This window comes from Pleurodeles waltl, chromosome 3_1, assembly GCF_031143425.1.
Source record: "Pleurodeles waltl isolate 20211129_DDA chromosome 3_1, aPleWal1.hap1.20221129, whole genome shotgun sequence".
In the NCBI taxonomy this organism is placed as follows: domain Eukaryota; kingdom Metazoa; phylum Chordata; class Amphibia; order Caudata; family Salamandridae; genus Pleurodeles; species Pleurodeles waltl.
In genome coordinates, this window is record NC_090440.1 from 1683485040 (window position 1) to 1683504462 (window position 19423).

General features: G+C 41.3%; 1 protein-coding gene across 1 annotated transcript in view; it reads left to right on the plus strand.

Moving 5' to 3' along the window:
* The window catches only part of ITGA4 (integrin subunit alpha 4), a 365777-nt gene that overhangs the window by 254048 nt on the left and 92306 nt on the right, over positions 1 to 19423 (plus strand). The window contains exons 17-19 of the mRNA XM_069225453.1: positions 4738 to 4814; positions 10221 to 10371; positions 14299 to 14397. Coding sequence (XP_069081554.1) covers positions 4738 to 4814; positions 10221 to 10371; positions 14299 to 14397 — 327 coding nt within the window. The remainder of the gene's footprint in view (positions 1 to 4737; positions 4815 to 10220; positions 10372 to 14298; positions 14398 to 19423) is intronic.

Consider the following 19423-nt stretch of genomic DNA (forward strand, 5'->3'; position numbering starts at 1 on the left):
AACATCTCCACGGAGATCCGATTGGCCAGGTTCATCATGTGTCCTGAGCCACGGAGGCATAGAATCTTTGTACTTCAGTATACAGAAAGGCACATTTTTTCCCCCTGTGCCTAGCCCCATTTAGGTTGAATGACTTTCACGGGGTAGCCACGACCCTTGTGGTAATTGGCGGTGCCGCCTCACACGTCCGGACTTTCTGACGGACATGTTTTCCAATGGGGTTATATGATGAAGGCTCCGTGTGGAGTCTAAAAAGCCCAGGAACGGCAGACCGTAGATGCATGCAATGCCTCATCTAGTACAATTAGGTTTCCTTGGGTGTTTAGCTCATTATAGGCTACCTTTTTAGAGAATATTAGTCTCTAATACTGTTCATTTTTGCCATAGTTTCCCTAGCAATTTGAAGGTCTCCGGTGGGCCGCCTTGTGGTTGCGCTGGTGGGTTTATTAACCATGTTCCCACAAGGTAGTTTTAATTATTTTTTGTGTTCAGTCTCCCGGTGGCACAAATCTTTGGATATCTCCAGGTGGCACTCTGGTTCACCTTTCTCTGAATGGGTACCCATGCCTTTACATGATACTATCACACCTATGCTCTCACATTAATATACACACCATCTATCAGAAGAGAGTTTGCAACATAACTTGGTCTTGGCATGTCCTCTGGCCTTTGGAACACCTACTTTAATTTTAGTCGCTTTTTCTCACAGCAATGGTTTTGTATATAACATTGTAGTCACACTAGAAATTTCAATGTGTTAATACAAAATTAATAGACTACAAATATATCCCCTAGGTCCTTTTTCTTCCAATGTCCTGAAGAGGATCGAAGTCAGGAGGGCCGAAATGCATCAACATTTTTGTGGAGGGGTCCCCAATGAATTTTTAATCCATGCTCAAAGAATTATGTCATGTACCATTCATGAAGTAAGGGACAGAGTAGCCCCTCGAACTCTTCCTTTGAAGTATATGACCACTTCGACCTGTGGACTTTGTTTAAACTTGATTTTGAAGCCACAGAAATTTAATGGAAAACTGGATTGGATTTTAAAACGAATCTCTGAATTATGCACTTATTATGTATAGTCCTTTTTGTGTAGTCTGACCATATGTCTATAATTTGTATATCATTGTGTAAGATTATGTATGTTTAAAACAAAAAAAACAATACAAGCACAGGAACATGAGCTTACATTAAATAAAATGTGATGTTTCGGTGATATATGTATATACACCAGCAAACACGGTGTCTAATTAAGGTCCCCACCATGAATTTATAGTAATTGATAATTCATTCCTACTGTTTCTCCTTTTTGTTTGTGTATATGAAACTGAGACTTGGCAGACAGCTAAACAAACCTTCCTGTGAGGACGCCCAACATACCTGAAGAAATCCAAATGTGCACAAGATCTTAATATGCAAATGTAAAGGGTAATCTGCAAATGTAAAGGATGCTTGGGACATGGTATTGGTTTTCATTGATTTAATCACTCGAAACTTTGTGATGACAAAGATTTATTCTTTTTGAGTGGCAGTGCAAAGATTTAACAACAGAGCTGGGAAGTGTGTGTTTTTAAAATATAATTGTATTTATATAGCGCTTACTACCTCTTACGAGGTGTTAAAGAGACACCTATGTAAAAATAATTGGATTACGTACAGTCTGGGTATTGATAAAACCTATATTTTGGAAGCACCGTTTTATCTTAAACCTCTTTCTGCATTTTTAGGAGTCTATTTTATACTGTGTGTAGTGCATTTCCCACTAACAACTTTTTTTATTCATTTTTCTTTTAAGCTGTGCATTATTTTATGTGTAGCTACCTGACAGTGATAGACCAAAAAAAAACATACAGAATAGTTTGAGATTTTTTTTTTTTTAGCCACCCCTTTGACCCGACCCCACGCACACTGACCCTGCCCCCAATGCATGCAGCATTACAGTTTCCAATTGCTTTTCTTAATGCACTTTGACCTCTGCTACCTGGACATTTTAATACAATGCACCTTTTCCTATGTGCTGTCTAGAACCTAATTTATGGGTGACATATATGTTATAAAAAGGGAGCTTTACGTCTGGCAAGGGGTTTATTTTGCCAAGTCGAATTTGCAGTTTACAACTGCATACAGGCTGCAAATGGCAGGCCTGAAACATGTTTAAGATGCTACCTAAGGGGGGTGGCACAATAGCTGCTGCAGACCCGCTAGTACCATTTAATGTACCATCCCTGGGTATATAGTATACCACTTTACTAGGGACGTATAAGTAAATTAAATATGCCAATCCGGTGTAAGCCAACTTAACCATGTTTTAGGGAGTGGGGACAAGCAGTTTAGCACTGGCTAGCAGTGATAAAGTGTACAGTGACCTAACACCAACGAAAACAAATTCTGAAAAATAGGAGGGGAGTCGGCAAAAATATTTGTGGGAAGACCACCCTAAGGCTGGCAAGTCTAACACTAAGCCAATATCATTGAATGAAGCACCAAACATTGCATGGTCTTACTTTCAAGTTCCAAATATAATATATTTAATAATCCTAAAAAGACATATATGGTGCAATTATTTGTAATTAATTCACTTTACCATAAAAATCATTACAATTCGGTGTATAATTTGTGGGTGCTCAGCATTAAATGTAGATTTTAGACTGTTTATGAGAGATGAAAAGTGACAATCATGTTGAACAAACCAAACTATGGATGTCAGCATCTGAGATCTTTGGCAATATACTGTTGATGGAGAGGTTGAATGGTACACTGTTAAACAAGTCTCAAGCAACACATCACGCAGAGATGCACATTTTGAGAGGCATCTCGAAACAAGCCCTGATCCAATATTCAAATCACTTGGGATCATGAACCTTACAAGCCTAACACTGGTCCCAAGCTTCAATCTGAAATATGTACAGGACGGCTGCAAACAGTATATCCTGATGTGCAACAATCCAAAGGTTCCAAGAGCCATAACATATATAGACTCTGAAGGGGTTAAATGGGTCCTTAAAACACAGGAATCACATAGCATTAACCTAATTTCTGTGGTAAATGTGCAGCTCAAAGAGAATTACTAGGAGTAAAAAATCACCACTAATGAAAAATGAAATGCTGGTGGGCTACCAAGGAAGGCAGGTACCATTTTTAGAATTGGCAGTTGTAGTGACAGATACAGTAGGGTTTTAGTCTAATGTCTGACTGTATCATACCTCTGATATCAAGCTGCTTTTTTTTTTTTTTCATCTGAAGGCTAATATACCTATGCTGGGAAAAAGAAAACTCAACACTGAACATTGGGATATAAAACCCATCACTTTGAGGATTTTTTATCCTGATTATGATGATAATTAGTTTAGCATTTAGGAAACATCATTCTTGCTTTACCACTACCCAACTGAAAGGGTTCCAATCATCCTGAATTTACAAACATTAACAGCTAGGTTGGCTACAGTAGGATCAGTTGCATTCAGATGTTCTGATTATGTTCAGTGAGTTAAATGCGGTGGCAGATGGTAAGTATGGCATTCATATTGAAGAACCCTATTGAGTATTTCTGTAGACTTCTCAAGTAGATATTTTCCCAAAGTGAGCCTTGATTATACCACTTTTTGATGTTCAATTTGAGTGCCGTAACGCATTTTTATTCCATTTTAAGACACCAAGGGCGAAAAAACTACTTTTGTGGCTATAGTATTGTTCTTCAACCAAAAATCATGTCAGTCCAATCGATTACTATCAGGAATTATTGCTTTAAATTTGAGTCAACAATTTCTGCCATATACTATATTCACACTCCTTAAATCCTAAAGTCATAAGGGGCAACTACAAGTTGGGTGGAGCAGTAATCCAGATTTCATTCCACTCTATTCAATTATAAGTGGCCATTTGTTTTTGTACCTAGATTTCCGGGATGTGGAGCCAGTGATGCAATTTTACTAGTCAGAAAACCTATTTAATAAAATTCCTTTAGTCTTGATCTGCAAGAGCATCACAGACTCTGCACTGACCCTGTCTGGACCTATCCTATGGCCAGAGGGAGTTTTGAACACCCCCCCCCCCACCCTCTCTTTTTCCACACCGAACCCTTCCTCTCTTCACCGGCCACGCCCTCCCTTTCCCTCTGAAACTTTCCTTACCTTCCACTCAAACCTTTTCTGCACAGGGTCCCTGCTCCCTTAGAGCAGGTGGTAAATGGGGGTGTTGGAATTCCATGTAGAACTTAACCTGAAAAAAACATGCCTGCACTCCAAGTTCTGTGATTAACTTGTAATAGCTGGATTTTTGTGCAAGGATATTGGCTGGAAAGGTTCTTTCCAGACATACTTTATCCCCTACACAAACATCTGCTTTACTTGGTGCCTATGCCTTACACAATTTAAATGTGAGTATGGTCTGTGTACGTTCACACAGGTTAAAAAACATCTTTGATATAAGATGATGTTTTGCTCTTCAGGAAGTTGTGTTCTTGCATGAAATCAGGATTTGTTTTTGCTTATTTATACCCTTATGTCTGCAAAAATCCCCTTTACTAAAATATACAATGAGACATTTTAATTACCAGCCAACTTTTTTGCAGATGCTGGTTTTGCTTTACTGTTAGCATTATCATTCATTCTGCCTGAAATTTACTAGAAACTGGTTTACTTTGTCAAGAATTGTGTCCCACCACAAACATGATCTTTGTAACAAACTAATGCAAGATTTAATTCAATGCTTACCTCTCTTGTGTTGTTTCCCTAGGTTGTGTTTGCTAGATTTTGCAGGTTGAAAAACTGCTCTGCTGATTTAGAGATCTCTGGGAAAATCGCATTTCCAGCGTAAGTGTTGTAACACTTCCTTTTCAATAACCGAAGGCTTGCAAATTGCACAAACAGAGATGATGTTTTTTATCAGGCTTTGCTATTTTCTCGTTGTGAATAAAAGTGATAAATCCAGCGGATCAGATTAAATATCCACGGATGTGATTTTGACACACATAATGTTTTTTCAATTTACAACTGACACAGTGCAGTCCCTCAAAATGTTTAAATGTCTGATTTAGCGCTTGGAAATAGGGCACTGGGCACAGTACCCTGCCCACCGAACTGACAGTCCGCCCGCCCTGTTTAGAGTGGGCAGACAGTCATGTTTCCTGCGGTGATGCTCTCACAGAAACGCTACACAGATGGTTTGACGGAGTTGGGGTTGTCAGTGAAAGTATATCAGATTATCCACGCTATTTAGAGTTAATGGTTTGATGTATTTTTTCTGCTGAGACCGTCAGAGAAAGCCTGTCGGTCCAACAGAACAGAATAAAAAAAATGCTCTGAGGGTGTCTAGGTCAATAGTGCTTTGTATTTAAGAAGCAAGCTCCTACTGTGGGACTTTGTTTTTTTAATTCAGAAAAAAAAAAGATTTTCTGAGTTGCCGCAGGAAACACGGTGGCACTCTACAAATGTCAGTGCTTTTTGAGGAGCCCTGGCAGCAGCTCCTCTGCGGAGGCCAAAGGGCTGTCAGGGATTTCTACTTGGAGGCCATTTCAGGTGTCACATATTTTTTTTTTTATTAAATGCAGTTTTCAGGGTTTTTAACGTTGTGTGTATGTCTACTATTGTTCAATGGACATGAGTAAAATAATTAATTAAAACCTGATCTGTTACATTCCAGGTGAGCACCTTAACATTACACTGGATTATATAATATTGTTTTACAATAATCTGGATTTGTTTAAAAATAAAATTGTAATATAATAGCTTAAATTACAGTCCTGTTACAGTACCATGACATAGCCTTGCTGGCCTTTCAACTCATTTACTCTGGCTTTTCAAGTTAAAAGTAGAAATTCATGTGCCAGATTATGGACCTGATTTAGAGCCTGGTGGGCAGGTTACTCTGTCACAAAACGACAATACCCCGTCTGCCGAATTACAAGTGCATGATATCCAATGACCCTTGTGATATGGCAGCCGGGATATCCGCCATGTTTGCGGCGGAGTAACCCATCTAGCAAACTCTAAATCATGCGCTATGTTCGATCAGGAAAAAGTGGGAGCAGTGTCATTTTAAGGATTTTGGAGTCCTGGGTAAGACGTGCTTTAGGCGCCCCTGTCCAGAACGGATGGGTACCCTGGGCAATTGCCCCATTACCTTAAAACGCCTCCGAGTGAGATCATATTAATCCAACTAAAAATAACTGAAGGCTTCTGGAGCAGATAGGGTCACTTTTCATCATTCTGGAGCACAGGCCAAAAACACTTGCAGTCACTGCCCCAGCACTAACAAGGAAACTCTGGCGAGCCACCTTTACACAAACTGGACAATAAAATTCAAACAGCAAAGAGCTCTGCCAGTGCAGGCATCTACACCATCGGCGCAATTACAATTGTGTTTTCTGTAAAGAGAATATTTATGGAAGACTGGCAAATAAATAAAGTACCATTGCCTCTGTTTGTTGTGCAGTCTTTGTTGCTTTAAAGCATTTATAGCTTTGTAATATTACAAAATCAAAGGAAGATTGAGAACTATTAACAAAGTTTCAAATCAAATGAAAGAGCACGAGACAAAGATACTGAGCACTGGTTCCTTGACTTTAATTACAACTCTTTCGAGTTTAGGAAGCACTGGTTCTCTCAAAATTAAACTTGAGAAACAGATTAATCTATGTAAATACAACCAGAAGTCGAATCTTTATTAGATTATTGAAAACCGCAACAACCAGCCAAAAACAGGAAACAAGTCGCCTAAACACTTTTTTGGAGTGTTTTGCAATCTTTCCACCCAAGCATAGCTGCAAGTGAAGCTTTGGTGCCTTTGGTAAGATATCTTCACCTGTTTCCCCCCAATTCTAAGCGAAACCTACTGTTCTTTTTGTAACCCATATTTAACAGAACAAATATTTGACAATAAAGGAGCATTGCCATTTTCACACGTTCCATACCTTTAGTAAAAATAATTCCTGGTGAGAATATTACTTTCGAAACCGTTCTGCATTTTACCAGTGTGAATCTGTGTTGAGGACTTTCTGTTTGAATATGCTACAGCAAGGGATTTTATCTCTCATTTCTGTTATTTCTGAACTGTGATGGGATTTCCACAATCCTGTTGGATTAAATTGAGAAACTGATTCAGGATTACAGTAAATAAGGACATTTAGTGATATATTTAAAGTCTCTGCATCTCCACATTACCCACATCCCTCCTGCTCTCATTTGCTGCCTCTTCTAATGCAATATTTTCCACCATCGCCCTTCATAACATAGAAGTGTAGCTTTAAAATATGCTGACGAATTTGCATTCAGTTTGAAGAAAGTGCATGACCCAAATTCTTCTCCTTGTAGCAATCTAAAGCATTGTCTTCGCTATACTAGATGCTGGATGCTGGATGTCAGGATTTTTTGATTTTTTTAATAGATCCCCTCTAAATCAGAGATCTTGCTGTGACTGACACTTCACTAGATTTCAGTTTACTTGATTGGCCTCAGGTGATGGGGGTGTGCCTTTTCACACAAAATCAATACGCAACTTTGGGATCATTTTTGACTCTGATCTTTCCTTTAAAGATCTAGTAGTCAACATTGCTAAATATTTTCTGGCAAATAAAATCATTCAGGAAGATAACCTTCCTATGTCATTGATAAATGCATTAATTCAATCAAGATTTGACAATGGCACCATCGCTTATATAGCACACCATACTGTCTCAAGAAATGCAACTAGTGCAGAATGCAGCATCATGCCTGGAAAAAAGGAATCCAGGAAAGCACATATTACCGCAATCTTGCACAGATTACTCTGGCCTCCCATGAAACAGAGAATTGTGCAATACCCTCCCGCTCCAGTGCCAGTCCGAGTCAACACTTCTACGGTTCAAAAACTATTAAAGACCCACCTCTGTCTTTTAGCGACAATGGACTGTAGTTATGGTAACATGTGATAACTCACAACCATGAAGCTTCAGGAATAATTACACTATAGAAATTCCAAACAGTAAACCATAGACGATGTAACTTGTACGAAGTGCTGGTTTATTTGGCTTCTGTCTACAAGCTTCGTATACAGTGTCAGAAATGCGCTCAAACTAGTATCATTATTAATAGCGTTATTTCAGAGAAGTGGAAGATCAAAAGGGATATCCCTGAATCAGTTGGTTATAGAACCCTTTCAAGTACTCTCCCATGTATCGGGATGCAGTACCTGTGCATTGACAAGAAAACAGCAACACGTGCTAATATGGTGATTGTCGGGAGTTTGTAAAGTTTTCTCATTCTCGCACATAATACGTCTCACATAGCACTCTTTTTACAGGGGATGGTTCGGAAGGAAGCCAATTAACTACAACAAAAGCAATGCAAACTGTGACAGTTGTGCAAAGAGTTATACAATTGTTATGCTTATGATTTTGAATCCAAGTATTTCAGATTACTCTGACATGGGTGCACAAGCAAAGTACACTTTTATATATGTATCTCTTTAGTGTTTTGTGACATGGTACGGAGAATTAGCAAAGTGCTTATGATAACCCTGAAGCCAGAAACTGGGTTAAAATGCCTGGTGCAGAGTCTTATGTGCAAACTGCAGGTCACACTGCTTTGAGCTGAATTAGCCTTTCATCATTGTGAACCTGATCAATTCAGCATCTCTGATTTCGACTGTCGTGATAAATTGTAGTGCAATGGAATTATAAATCTGGGATTCAGAGTACGATTTTAACATGATCAAGCTCAGTCACGCCGAGTTTCGGAGTACGGGGGGGATATGGTATTGCCCCAGTGTGGATTTACCACTGTATCCGAGATAATGATGCCACAATGAGGCAGAACTATGGCGTGCTGCGGTATTGCCCCCAGTGGCCCCTTGTGGAATTACCACAGGATATTGAGATAATGATGCCACAATGAGGCAGAATATGGAGTTTTCCCACTTGATTTTAGATTCGAATCTCACATTGTTTTTCGTGGTGAAATTTGCATGGGAAAACGAACTTTGCATCGCGGTAAAACCGTACAGCGCCTAATCTTGATTTGAGCGCAGACTCTGGATTACCGGAGCATTCCTAATGAGCACAAAGTTGTGATTGGTGAAGAAAGGTATTCCGTTGCTTGATTAATGATCCCTCAATGCCCCGTGAGGACAATTTGAATTCTGCTATGCAGTATTAGAATACATACAAAGTGTATTTCGTTGTTTTTCCGTTTAACAAGCTACCATTAAAGATGCTATTCCCAATTTGAGAGGATTCAATGTATGCAACTATTCGGAGTGGAATTCGTTATAGACCCATTAACACGTTAGCCCACACTTTCAGTGACGCAGTTCTTTTTAAGGATACAGTTTTAATTACTGACACATTGTGAAACACCAAGTGAAATGTTCATGACATTACATTAACTACCGAAACAAACTGCATCCATTATGCAAGCGGATTGCATTACCATATGATATGCTACAAACATGTTTATCCGAAATGCAGGTCCGTGTCCTTGACGGACGGTGCCTCTGCGCAACAATAAGAGTTGCAGTTTGTTTGAATTGCTCGGAGGTAGGCTTCGCCTATTAACATTGAGGGGGTTTTAGCATAGGCTCCCGCAACCTCCGCAGTGAGGGAGAGGGGGGAGGGCGAGCTCCAGGGGGCCACTTCAGTACAGCACCTGCCCTGAGTAAGTCCGGAGGGCCCCCCCACTCCGTGTTCTTTGCAGGGGACGGGGGTGTTCCAGGTTGGTTACGCCACTACTAATGAAGAAAGCGTAGAGGCACTTCGGAAAAGTTTAAAAGCAAATGCGTCATTCTCTCGGAACTGCACTAAATGTTTTCACTAGACGGCAGCGCTCCAGGCAAATGTTAATTACATAATAATAATTAAAAAACTCGAGTTGAGAAACGGGCGCGACCTTATCCTGAATGTAACAAAGTAGCTGACAGTGTACATGCAGCATCTGTCCTACGCCTAGAATGTCAGTACTGCCTCGTTTTGCAGGCGTGTCTTACTGTAGCTGTGTGAACTCGTAGCGTACGTCCTGTTACTTGTTAAGGGGCGAAGTCCTTTCCCAAGGTGTTTTATGACTCACTGGTTGGCACCATCACGCGCCATTGTGTAAATGTTAGTTGGCACAGCATTTTGAATTCATATTGGCGCCAGTCTGTCGACCTGAAGGTGGAAATCCACATCTACAGCTTTTTAGACTAGAGTTTAGACCGATGTATTTGTTCCGTCATTTTTACTTGACAAGCTTGTTTGTGTCTCTCAGGCCATATGAAGATAAAACGTACCTTGCGGTCGGCCACATGAAGACTTTAATGTTGAATGTTTCGGTGTTTAATCATGAAGACGACGCTTATCATAGTGTCCTGCACATCCAGCTCCCGAAAGGTCTTTACTTCATTAAAGTTCTAGAACTGGTAAGAACTCCAATACTTAATAAAGCTGCAATACTCAATATAATTATTGCATGCAACGATGACTACACTTTGTAAACTACTCAGAACTGGATTAGGAGTGTTAATGTACAGTTAGTATGGGTGGTGGCCATGTTAGTAACCAGTGCGCCATTATCTGGTGCTTCCGCATAACTGAAAATGCAGTCATATACTCCATGTCTTCGGGCTCAGTGCACTAATGCATCTGCTTTAGAGATCTGCTTTTTTACACCCAGTTCAAGGGGGTTTAAATACCTGCCAAGAGACCCTGAGAGGAACGTTCCACTCTTCCAATACATATTAGTTATTTTATTTGTAGAACGAAAAAAAACTTTTGATCACAAATGTTGTACATAGCTTTGGCCATACCTAGGTAATGAATGTTGGTTTCTCTACATGGTAGGAAACAGGAGTTATGGTCTTGATGAATTATGCCAATTTGTGAATCTGTTTTGTGTAGACGAACACATAATTAAGGGGCAGGGCCTATAACTACTAAAAGGAACAAAAAGGCACGCAAGAGACATGGGGCTAACATGTTTACATCAAAGTGGGTGGTTATCCATTCTGTGTTTCTTAGTACAGCGATTTTGAACTTGTGGAGTGAGACAGAGGTAGAAATGAAAGGCAGTAGGGAGTTCCAGTGAAGTGGCACTAAACGTTAGATAGCTCAGATGCTGAGTGCTCTACAGGGTTCTTTAAGTGTTGTAAAAAGGTTATGATTGGTGGATCTCGGGCATCAGGTTGATGTGTGGCAATGAAAATGTATTGAGAATTAGATACTGATGAAGTTGCTATTGATTTTACTACTAATACTAGTAATTTGTATAAGACCCCGTTCTTGGTAGTGAGTCTACTGACCTTGGGTTGGTAGGTGGAAATGGGGCGCTCGTAGGAAGGTTGAATAGAGTCTGGGTAGCAAAGTTCAGAACTTGTCAATAAGTGCCTAGGAATAGTTGGGGAGGCCAACCAAAAACCTAGTAAATACCAGTGAGTTAGTGAGTGTTTTGGTTGCAGTGATTGCTTTCAGTCAAGGAATCTTGCAAAAGTTAGGTAATGGAAATCGTGTTTTTGTGACTATTTTGGTGATGAATGCTTCCATCCCCATAGATGGGCTGAAGAAAATACAGAAGCCCATACCCAGTAGAGCAAAATTCAGGGAGTAAAGGGGATATAGGGCAGTAGTGGTCGGAAGGATGAGTGAAGTCGAGGACTGAAAAAGTGTAGGATGTCACTTTTCAGCATGAATAATTTGAATGCCCTCCAGTGACTGATGGTGGTAAGGCAGTTAGAAATGCTTGCCTGGAGTTGAGATCTGAGAGCTTGGAAGGAGATGATGATTTGGTTGTCACCTGCATTGAAGTGATATAAGAAGCCGAAAGAGGAGATGATGCAAGAGGTATTGTACAGTGTGAAAAAAAGAGGGCCAAGGGCTGATCCTGCACTGGGTGGTCGATGGGTGCAGACATAAGAGCTTTAAACAGCTGTAAAGGAGCTGGTGATGTAAGAGGTGAGCTGGGTATGAGCAAGGCCAGTGGTAAGTGAATAAAGGGAGGAGAATTATGTGGGGTAATCACTAGTATCAAAGGAAGAAGAGAGGCCCCAGCATATACCAATAGAAGAGAGTGGGTTGGGGTGTGCAGTGGTGATAAAGGTAGTTATGTATACATGCCCTTTTTCTGTAGCATACCGGGTATGAAAGCTTGACTGGAGGTCTAGAACAGGTTATTTGATAAAATGTACAGGGTGAGGCAGTTGAAGAACAATTGTTCCAGTATCTTAGTAGAGAAGGAAAGTTGAGATACTAGGTGGCGTCTGGCGGGAGGAGGGAACAGTAGTATGTTTTTTGAGGAGGGGCTAAAATCACTATTGATTTTAAACGTGGGGTAGTGCCTTTAGCGTGGGAGTGGTTAGAAAAAGTCAGCAGGGTTTTAAAAAATCGTGGGAGGTCAATTGGTGCACTGTAAAAGACTGTTTACAGTTTTAGGACCATCTGTTCTCAACAGAAGAGATTATCAGAGAAGCAGTATTCCAATTGTCTTCCAGGCATTGTGGTTTGGTGTAGGATGGATTTCACTGGTAAAGGTTCTCTTGAATCTACTCTCCCTCTCATTCCATATTGATCTGGTAACTGATGACCACTTAATGATCAGGAACAGAAACTGATTACACACTTCGGAACATCTGCGCTGGATTATTGATTATTTGTTGTGTAGTGTTTTCCACTGCTGAATAATCTTAAAGACTGACTGCAACCCTTGTCCCTTTACTTGTATTGCTGAAACAAGATTTGCACTACATAAAACAATTGATTTATCAAATATATCTGGGTTTTTGTATGTATTGTGACCACTTTTTATATTTAAAAAAGAGTTTCTGGAAAAAGCAATCCTGTGGTATCTCAGGTCTGGAAAGAGGAGGGACCAATAGCTATTGGTCTATGTTGGTTTGGGGTTTAGCTGCAGTAAATTACTAGATTTTAAATAATTTATTAAAGGTCAAATGATCAGATTTAACACAAATCGTCAGGGTGCGGTGTTCCAAATCTTTGGAATGAGATAAAATGTTCCTCCATTACAAAGCGTTCAAGTGCTGCTGGCACTTACAAAAAATGGCCTGGTGCTTAGTGCATATCATGAGATGGATCATTGTCTTAGAAAGTGAGATCGAAGGAAAGTGGGGTCAGTCTGGAGACAAATCACTGGCAAAAGCATGCACATAATCATTTTTCAAACTGTAAGAGAGGCAGAAAGGCTACAGATGTGGACTGTATGCAAGAATTAAGTATTTGGTAAGGCCTAAGTAAAGAGAGTTGCTGTAGTCGAGGTGGGAAGAAGTTAGTGCTTGAATTATGGTTTTTTGGCAACTGATAAGAAGGATCCTGCAGAGGGTCCTCGGGCAGAAAAGGCACGTGGCAGACAAAAAGTATAATACATGCTTGCTGTTTTTTTTATTTTTTTTTATTTCCTTTTACATACTGCTGGCAGAGTTACTTCTTGCACCTTGCCTGTGTTGCTCGCATTTTCCCCACTAAACACTATTGCGTTAGGACTATGTGTGCACATCCTCATTTATAGGATTCTGCCCGGGACTGCCACCAAATTGCTGTCTTCTTTCAGTCTCTGACCTCACTGTGCTGGCTTATGGTATGGAGCTTAGTCAATGGGAGGCAGCTTTTTACGTCTATATAGTTCAAGTGCACCAAACTTGGAGAGTCACAGCCTGCCCAAGGCCATGATTCTCCAGGGAGGGCCTATCACAAGTGGCTTGAGAAATGAGGCATTAGCAAATATCTTACCTAGATTCCACACTGCATGAAAGGCCTCTAGGGCCCCATCCTTACGGGTTGGACAACAGGTGTCTTAACTCAGAGAGTTGGTCATCCCAGTCTCAGTACTTCAATTTCCATAATGCAGAATTAAAGCGAATTAACAATGATTTACATGGCTGCAGAGCAAGGGCATTCTTTGAGGGCAGATTGGCAGATGGATGAATCGGATATTCAGGTATTATAATACTGAAGTCTTAATATATAATATTTAGTACAAATAGCAAGGGCTGCGCCTTCTTTGCACTTTTACTAATAGTGACTTGGACGTTTCAGGGTCGAGGCAGAAAGTGATGTGTACGTAAAAGAGCACTCTGTAGTCCTCCTTCCCATACTCAGAAATTTTGCTTTTGTGAATTGGCCCACTGTATCCTAGGTCAGTGCAAATGTTTTCCTGGTGCTGACCGAAGGAGCTACTGACTTCGTAAAATCCAACAATGCAACGAAAGATGTTTAATCATTAAGTACATTGCCTTTTACCTTATGTCATGGCATTGCACAGGATAGTTTTTGCAAATTTCCTCCATTCAAACCAAAAAAATAGCGTCTTCATGTACAATATTTTTATATTTTCACTTCAGGAGGACAAGCAGATAAACTGTAAACTGTCGGAAGAGGAAACTCAGTTAGTGAAACTCGACTGCAGTATTGGCAACTTATTTGTTGATTCCGGAACAAAGGTATGGTTAAGTAAATGCTGTACAATGCCTAATATTTTCAGCAGTTTGTCTGAAATGATATAATGAACATTTGTGTTTTACATGTTTCCTGCTACAACAGTAATACCATTTTATAGCATGCAAAGAAGGTGTTTACCTCACTCAGCTCTGCTTAATACATCAACCTCCGAAGGATGAAAGGCAGAGTTGGAGCCTACAACCTAAAGGCTGTCCACCTTTATCAACAGTGTCCACTTATCCCATAGAGACATTTTAACATCATATTTTACTTCATACAATGTTTGGTTCCAGTAACAGCGAAAATGTCTTAGTGGGAGCTTAGAACTCATGGAAGCAGGCTTCTCTACAAACAATGAAGTTACACAATGAACTAAATGGCTTGAACACATTCCGTCCCTGCAATGACAGCCCTTAAGAAGAAGGAGAAGCCAGATCTGCCTATTGTAATGCCATTGCTTTCACTCCATCAACATGAACAAGAAGACATTCAAAGTCTAACTCCAGATTACAAATAACAACATTATCACTGGCACTGGAGCTGGTTGGGTGGCCTGTTGACTAGATCAGACTTTTTGGGACCAGAGTGGGTATGTTGTAGGGGAGCAACTTCACTGATCAGAAGCTCAAAGAAAAGTACAGATATTGTTAATGGTGCCGTCTAATCCTAATATAAGGAGGGTCAGAGTGTAATGAGTGCCAAAGACTGCCACCAGCTGGACTGCGACAAGAATTGCATGATAGCTTATTCTAGATTGAGACAGCTGCATTCTATGTATTTTATGTATTTTTGTGACGGTTTTCCTTGAGCCACCCATTTCTCACACAGTTACAGACCAACTGAGCTATATTTGCTTGGCCCCCACCTTTGTCATCTAAGACATTACAATTCCTTCCTTGCCAGACTCAAAGCTTTGCCCAAGGTTTTCATCCTGACCTGCATCTTACCCACGTTTGTGCTGTTCCATTGCCTTTTTCCTTGACCCAGCTCTCAAAGGAGGCAAATTAGTGGTTTGAGCATTGTGCAAACACTCTTAATAAAATATAATACAGAGAGGCAACATTAGTACTCAAATGGTGGACATCTGCGTATCCCTTGCTTTGAAAAAGACTGAACTGGATAGCTGGACAATTTTGCTACTGCAGGCTCTCTATGAAGGGAATTATACATTTAAGTTCATTAACGTCTCTGAATACAAACAAAATAATACACTGTGTCCCATGAACCATCCTATAACTTTACTGTAAGAAATTCATAGGAGGTACTGCTTTCTCAGAACACAGTGCCAAGCCCTGGAAGTCACTGCCAGCCAAGATTCAAAGCATGCAGCAGCACACTTCAGAAGATTTGTAAAAACATGGCTATTTCCAAGATAACAAAATCATCCCATAACCCTGGGCAAGAACCCAGAATAATAATTGCTTCTTCTGATTGATACCTCTAACCGCAGATTCTTCACCTTTTGAAAATCCCAGGCACAAAACTGAATCCAGGTGATTTTTTAGTATATGGCCTCTGTGTCAGCTGGTGGGGTTATGTGGCTTGGCATAGACCCCACTCTGTCCCTAAAGTGACAACTAGAGCTGTATATAGGTGTCACCCAAGAGCCCTTATGTCAGTTCCTTTCTTTTCACGCCTTTGCACACAGAGCTGGTGCTAACTCCTAGATTTTTTTATCAGTTGACAAGCTTTTTTCAATTAAACTTCTTTACCAGTGTGCAAGGGAATCTACCCCTCCTCTAAAATTACATTTGAGCCTTGTAAGGATTGTCGCAAACAAATGTCTGTGACAGAACCCCACAAGATGTGTGTCGGATGTATGCAGTTGGATCACAACTAATGGGAGATGTGTACCCTGATGCACTCAAATGCAATCGGAACCAAAAAGTGAAGCTGTACTTCGCTGAACACCAAAAGAAGTTTTGTTGGGGCCTTTCCCGCTCAAACTCAAGTACCTAGATCCATTCCTGATCTCTGGGCCGGACCCTCAATAGGTCATTATCACATTCCAAGTCTCTGGGTGAGTCAGAATCCAAAATGAAACACAAGAAGTCCAAGTGGGCATTGTCCCAGCCACGTCATCCTTTGTTTGAGTGTCAGGAGGACGTCAAGGTGTCCTGCAGTCTTGCTCCCAGTCCTATATTGAGGAGCTGATTCAACAGCTGATTCCAGCTAATTTCTGGGACCATCAATGATGACACAACAAATGGAGGCATTTAAGGAGGCCATGCTCTCTATCTTCGGCACCCTACCAGCTTCCTCTGGCGAGCCTTTTGGCCCGGTGAATCTGCAGAGGCCTCCAGTTAGGTTAGGCCTATGGGTCCTCACTGTGCACTGTTTGTGCCTCCTGATTCTGCTTAAGGTTCATCTCGCGTCCGCAGCCAACTCCACACCCAGCCTATGACCCATGCTGGTTCCTTCTGCATTGATGCCAGCACTGATGCCACCAACATCGGAGGAGAATGTCCATCCCATAGTTCTTTTCTAATCCAATTCAATTCCATCTTGAACTCAGCTGAATCTGCCCTCGAGTTCAATCCCTACATACCCAGCCTCCATACATTCTGACTCTCATAAGACAGCACCTTTGCCTAGGAGCTGCCTTCAAGTACTTTAACAACTATTCAGATCTGACTTTAACCTGCTACAGCCAGCTTTTAGTTATGGTGGTGATTGTGGGGATTCATTCCCCCACCTCCTCATTATAATAGGTTTTGTATGGCCTTACATGAGGCCAGTGGGCTGGACACTTTCCCTGATATAAGGCCAGTTCCTCCACCCCTCCCCTTGACACACTGACGGTTCCTCCACAGAAGTCATTTCATTTGCCATGGTCATTAAATGGCTAACTGAAGTCTTAGATCTAAAGCTGCCTTCCACTGAGGTAAAAAAGAACACCCTCATAGAAGTTTTACAACCCAGACAATGCTCATCTGAATCATTACTCCCATTCAACAAGATTCTGGCTGACGCCTTCACGGACACTTCGATCAACCCCTTCTCTTGTCCATGCCAAAACATGCAGGAGATACATTGTCAAAGACCTGCTCTGGGTAACCTTGCTTTACTGAACCCTATTCATGAGAGCCTAGTACTATAGGCCAACATTAGCATGGCTAACCCCAATTCTTTTCGCACTACCCCCCTTGGCAGCGAGTCAAAATAAATTGCAGCTTTTGGGACGAGGATGTTGTCTTCTTCTAGCCTCTCCCTCAAGTCAGTTAATGCCAGCTGTTTTCTGGGAAGGTACTCCAAGGCACTATGGGACTCAGTTGCTGAGATCTTAATATCGTCTTGGAGGAATTGTGTGCCAATTTAGAAGAGACAATTCAAAATGGTTAGGTTGTAGCCAAGTACATCAACTGATCAGACATGAACACAACAGACTGCTTTGGCGGAGCGGTCAGCACTAGCATGGTGCTCCCGTGCCATGGTTTTATGAGATCCAATGCCTTCTCCAGTGATCAGGCATCACTTAAGGATGTGCCTTCAGACGAATCTCCCTTCTTTAGAGAGAAGTCTGACTCTTAAGCGTTTTAAAGAGAGTAGAGCTACTTGCACTCTCTGTCTTTCCCCACCCCAAAGGCAGTATCTCCAACAATTCCACCCCTTTCAAAGCATTGCTAGTGTCCTCACCTTCAGGCAGTGTTAAAGCCCAACAACAGGAACCCCAGTCCTTTCGTAGTTGAGGTAGGGGAATCTGGTAGACTGCACCCAGGCCAGCAGGGGCAGTAAACTTCCCAGCCTCCAGCTCCTCCGGCAATAGCTTCTGGGCCCCTTTAATTTGTCCTCAGAAGGACATGAACAGCCCACGAGGGGCCAGATTACTCATTTTTTCCACAGGTGGGAAACTATAAAATCTGACAGGTGAGTTCTGTTGATAGTCCAATGAGACTACGCCCTGTCATTCCTTTTCATCCCTAAACCTTTTCCACCTACTTCAGAGAAAATGTTTGAGAACCATTTGTCTATTCTAAAGAAGGAAGTTCAGGTTCTCTTGGAGAAAGGAGCTACAGAGAGGTTCCTGGCCTCTGAGGCCAGGTCGGCAAATTCATGTTATTCCCATTATTTCTTAGTGCTAAAAAAGGGCGGATGCCTACACCTTATTTTAGACCTTCAGCCCCTAAATTATATTCCTGCAGGAGGATAATCTCAAGATGCTTACAATGGCTCATGTTCTATCTGTCGTGGATAGTAGACTGAATGGTGGTGTTGGATGTGGACAATTCCCTAGTTCCATATCCCCTTCCTGCAGTACCACAGCTGCTACCTACAGTTCTTGGTGGGTATTTTAAGTTTGCTGTACTCCCATTTCGGCCCACCGGTGCCCCTCAGATGTTCATCAAGTGAAGGTGATGGCAGCAGCGTACCTTAGACAGTCGGGGTGCCAGTTTTCCCCTACCTTGACAACTGGATGTTGAAGGCAGGCATCTCCAGATGACTGCAAACTGCCTAAGATCATTGGGGTTCATAATTAATGTACCAAATTCACACCTGACTCCTTTGGAGAGGTTTCTTTTAATCAGAGCCATCCTGAATATGATGCAGTTTCAGGCCTTCCCTCTGGAACAAAGAGTTCAAGACATTTTGGATATAATCCATACATTTCAGCTGTCGTAGTTTGGACTCTTGCTCTGGGCAAGACTGCTGGTTAAAGGATGACAGTACTTTTGCTTGTAGGCGACTACGTCTTTCCTACAACAAGTCGCAACTGTTGTCCCAACCTTACCGGCTCACTAGCAGCAACTCACCAGAAACACAATAGTAAAAGGTGATTTGTGGCAGCCTTCACGCATGGACTTGAGAGTAGGACATCTCAGGGAGTGTCATGGTTAAACGGAGATTACCCCTTTCTCACAGATATATCATGTCTCATACAAACACAGGCAATGACAAAGATGCAGTAAAGTTTCAATAGTTTTTATTCAACATAACTGCAATTTGCAATAAGTTGTATGGGCTGCAATGATTGGGATAATGAATAATGCAAGGAACAGAATTGTGAAGACGAGAGTCATTATTACGAAG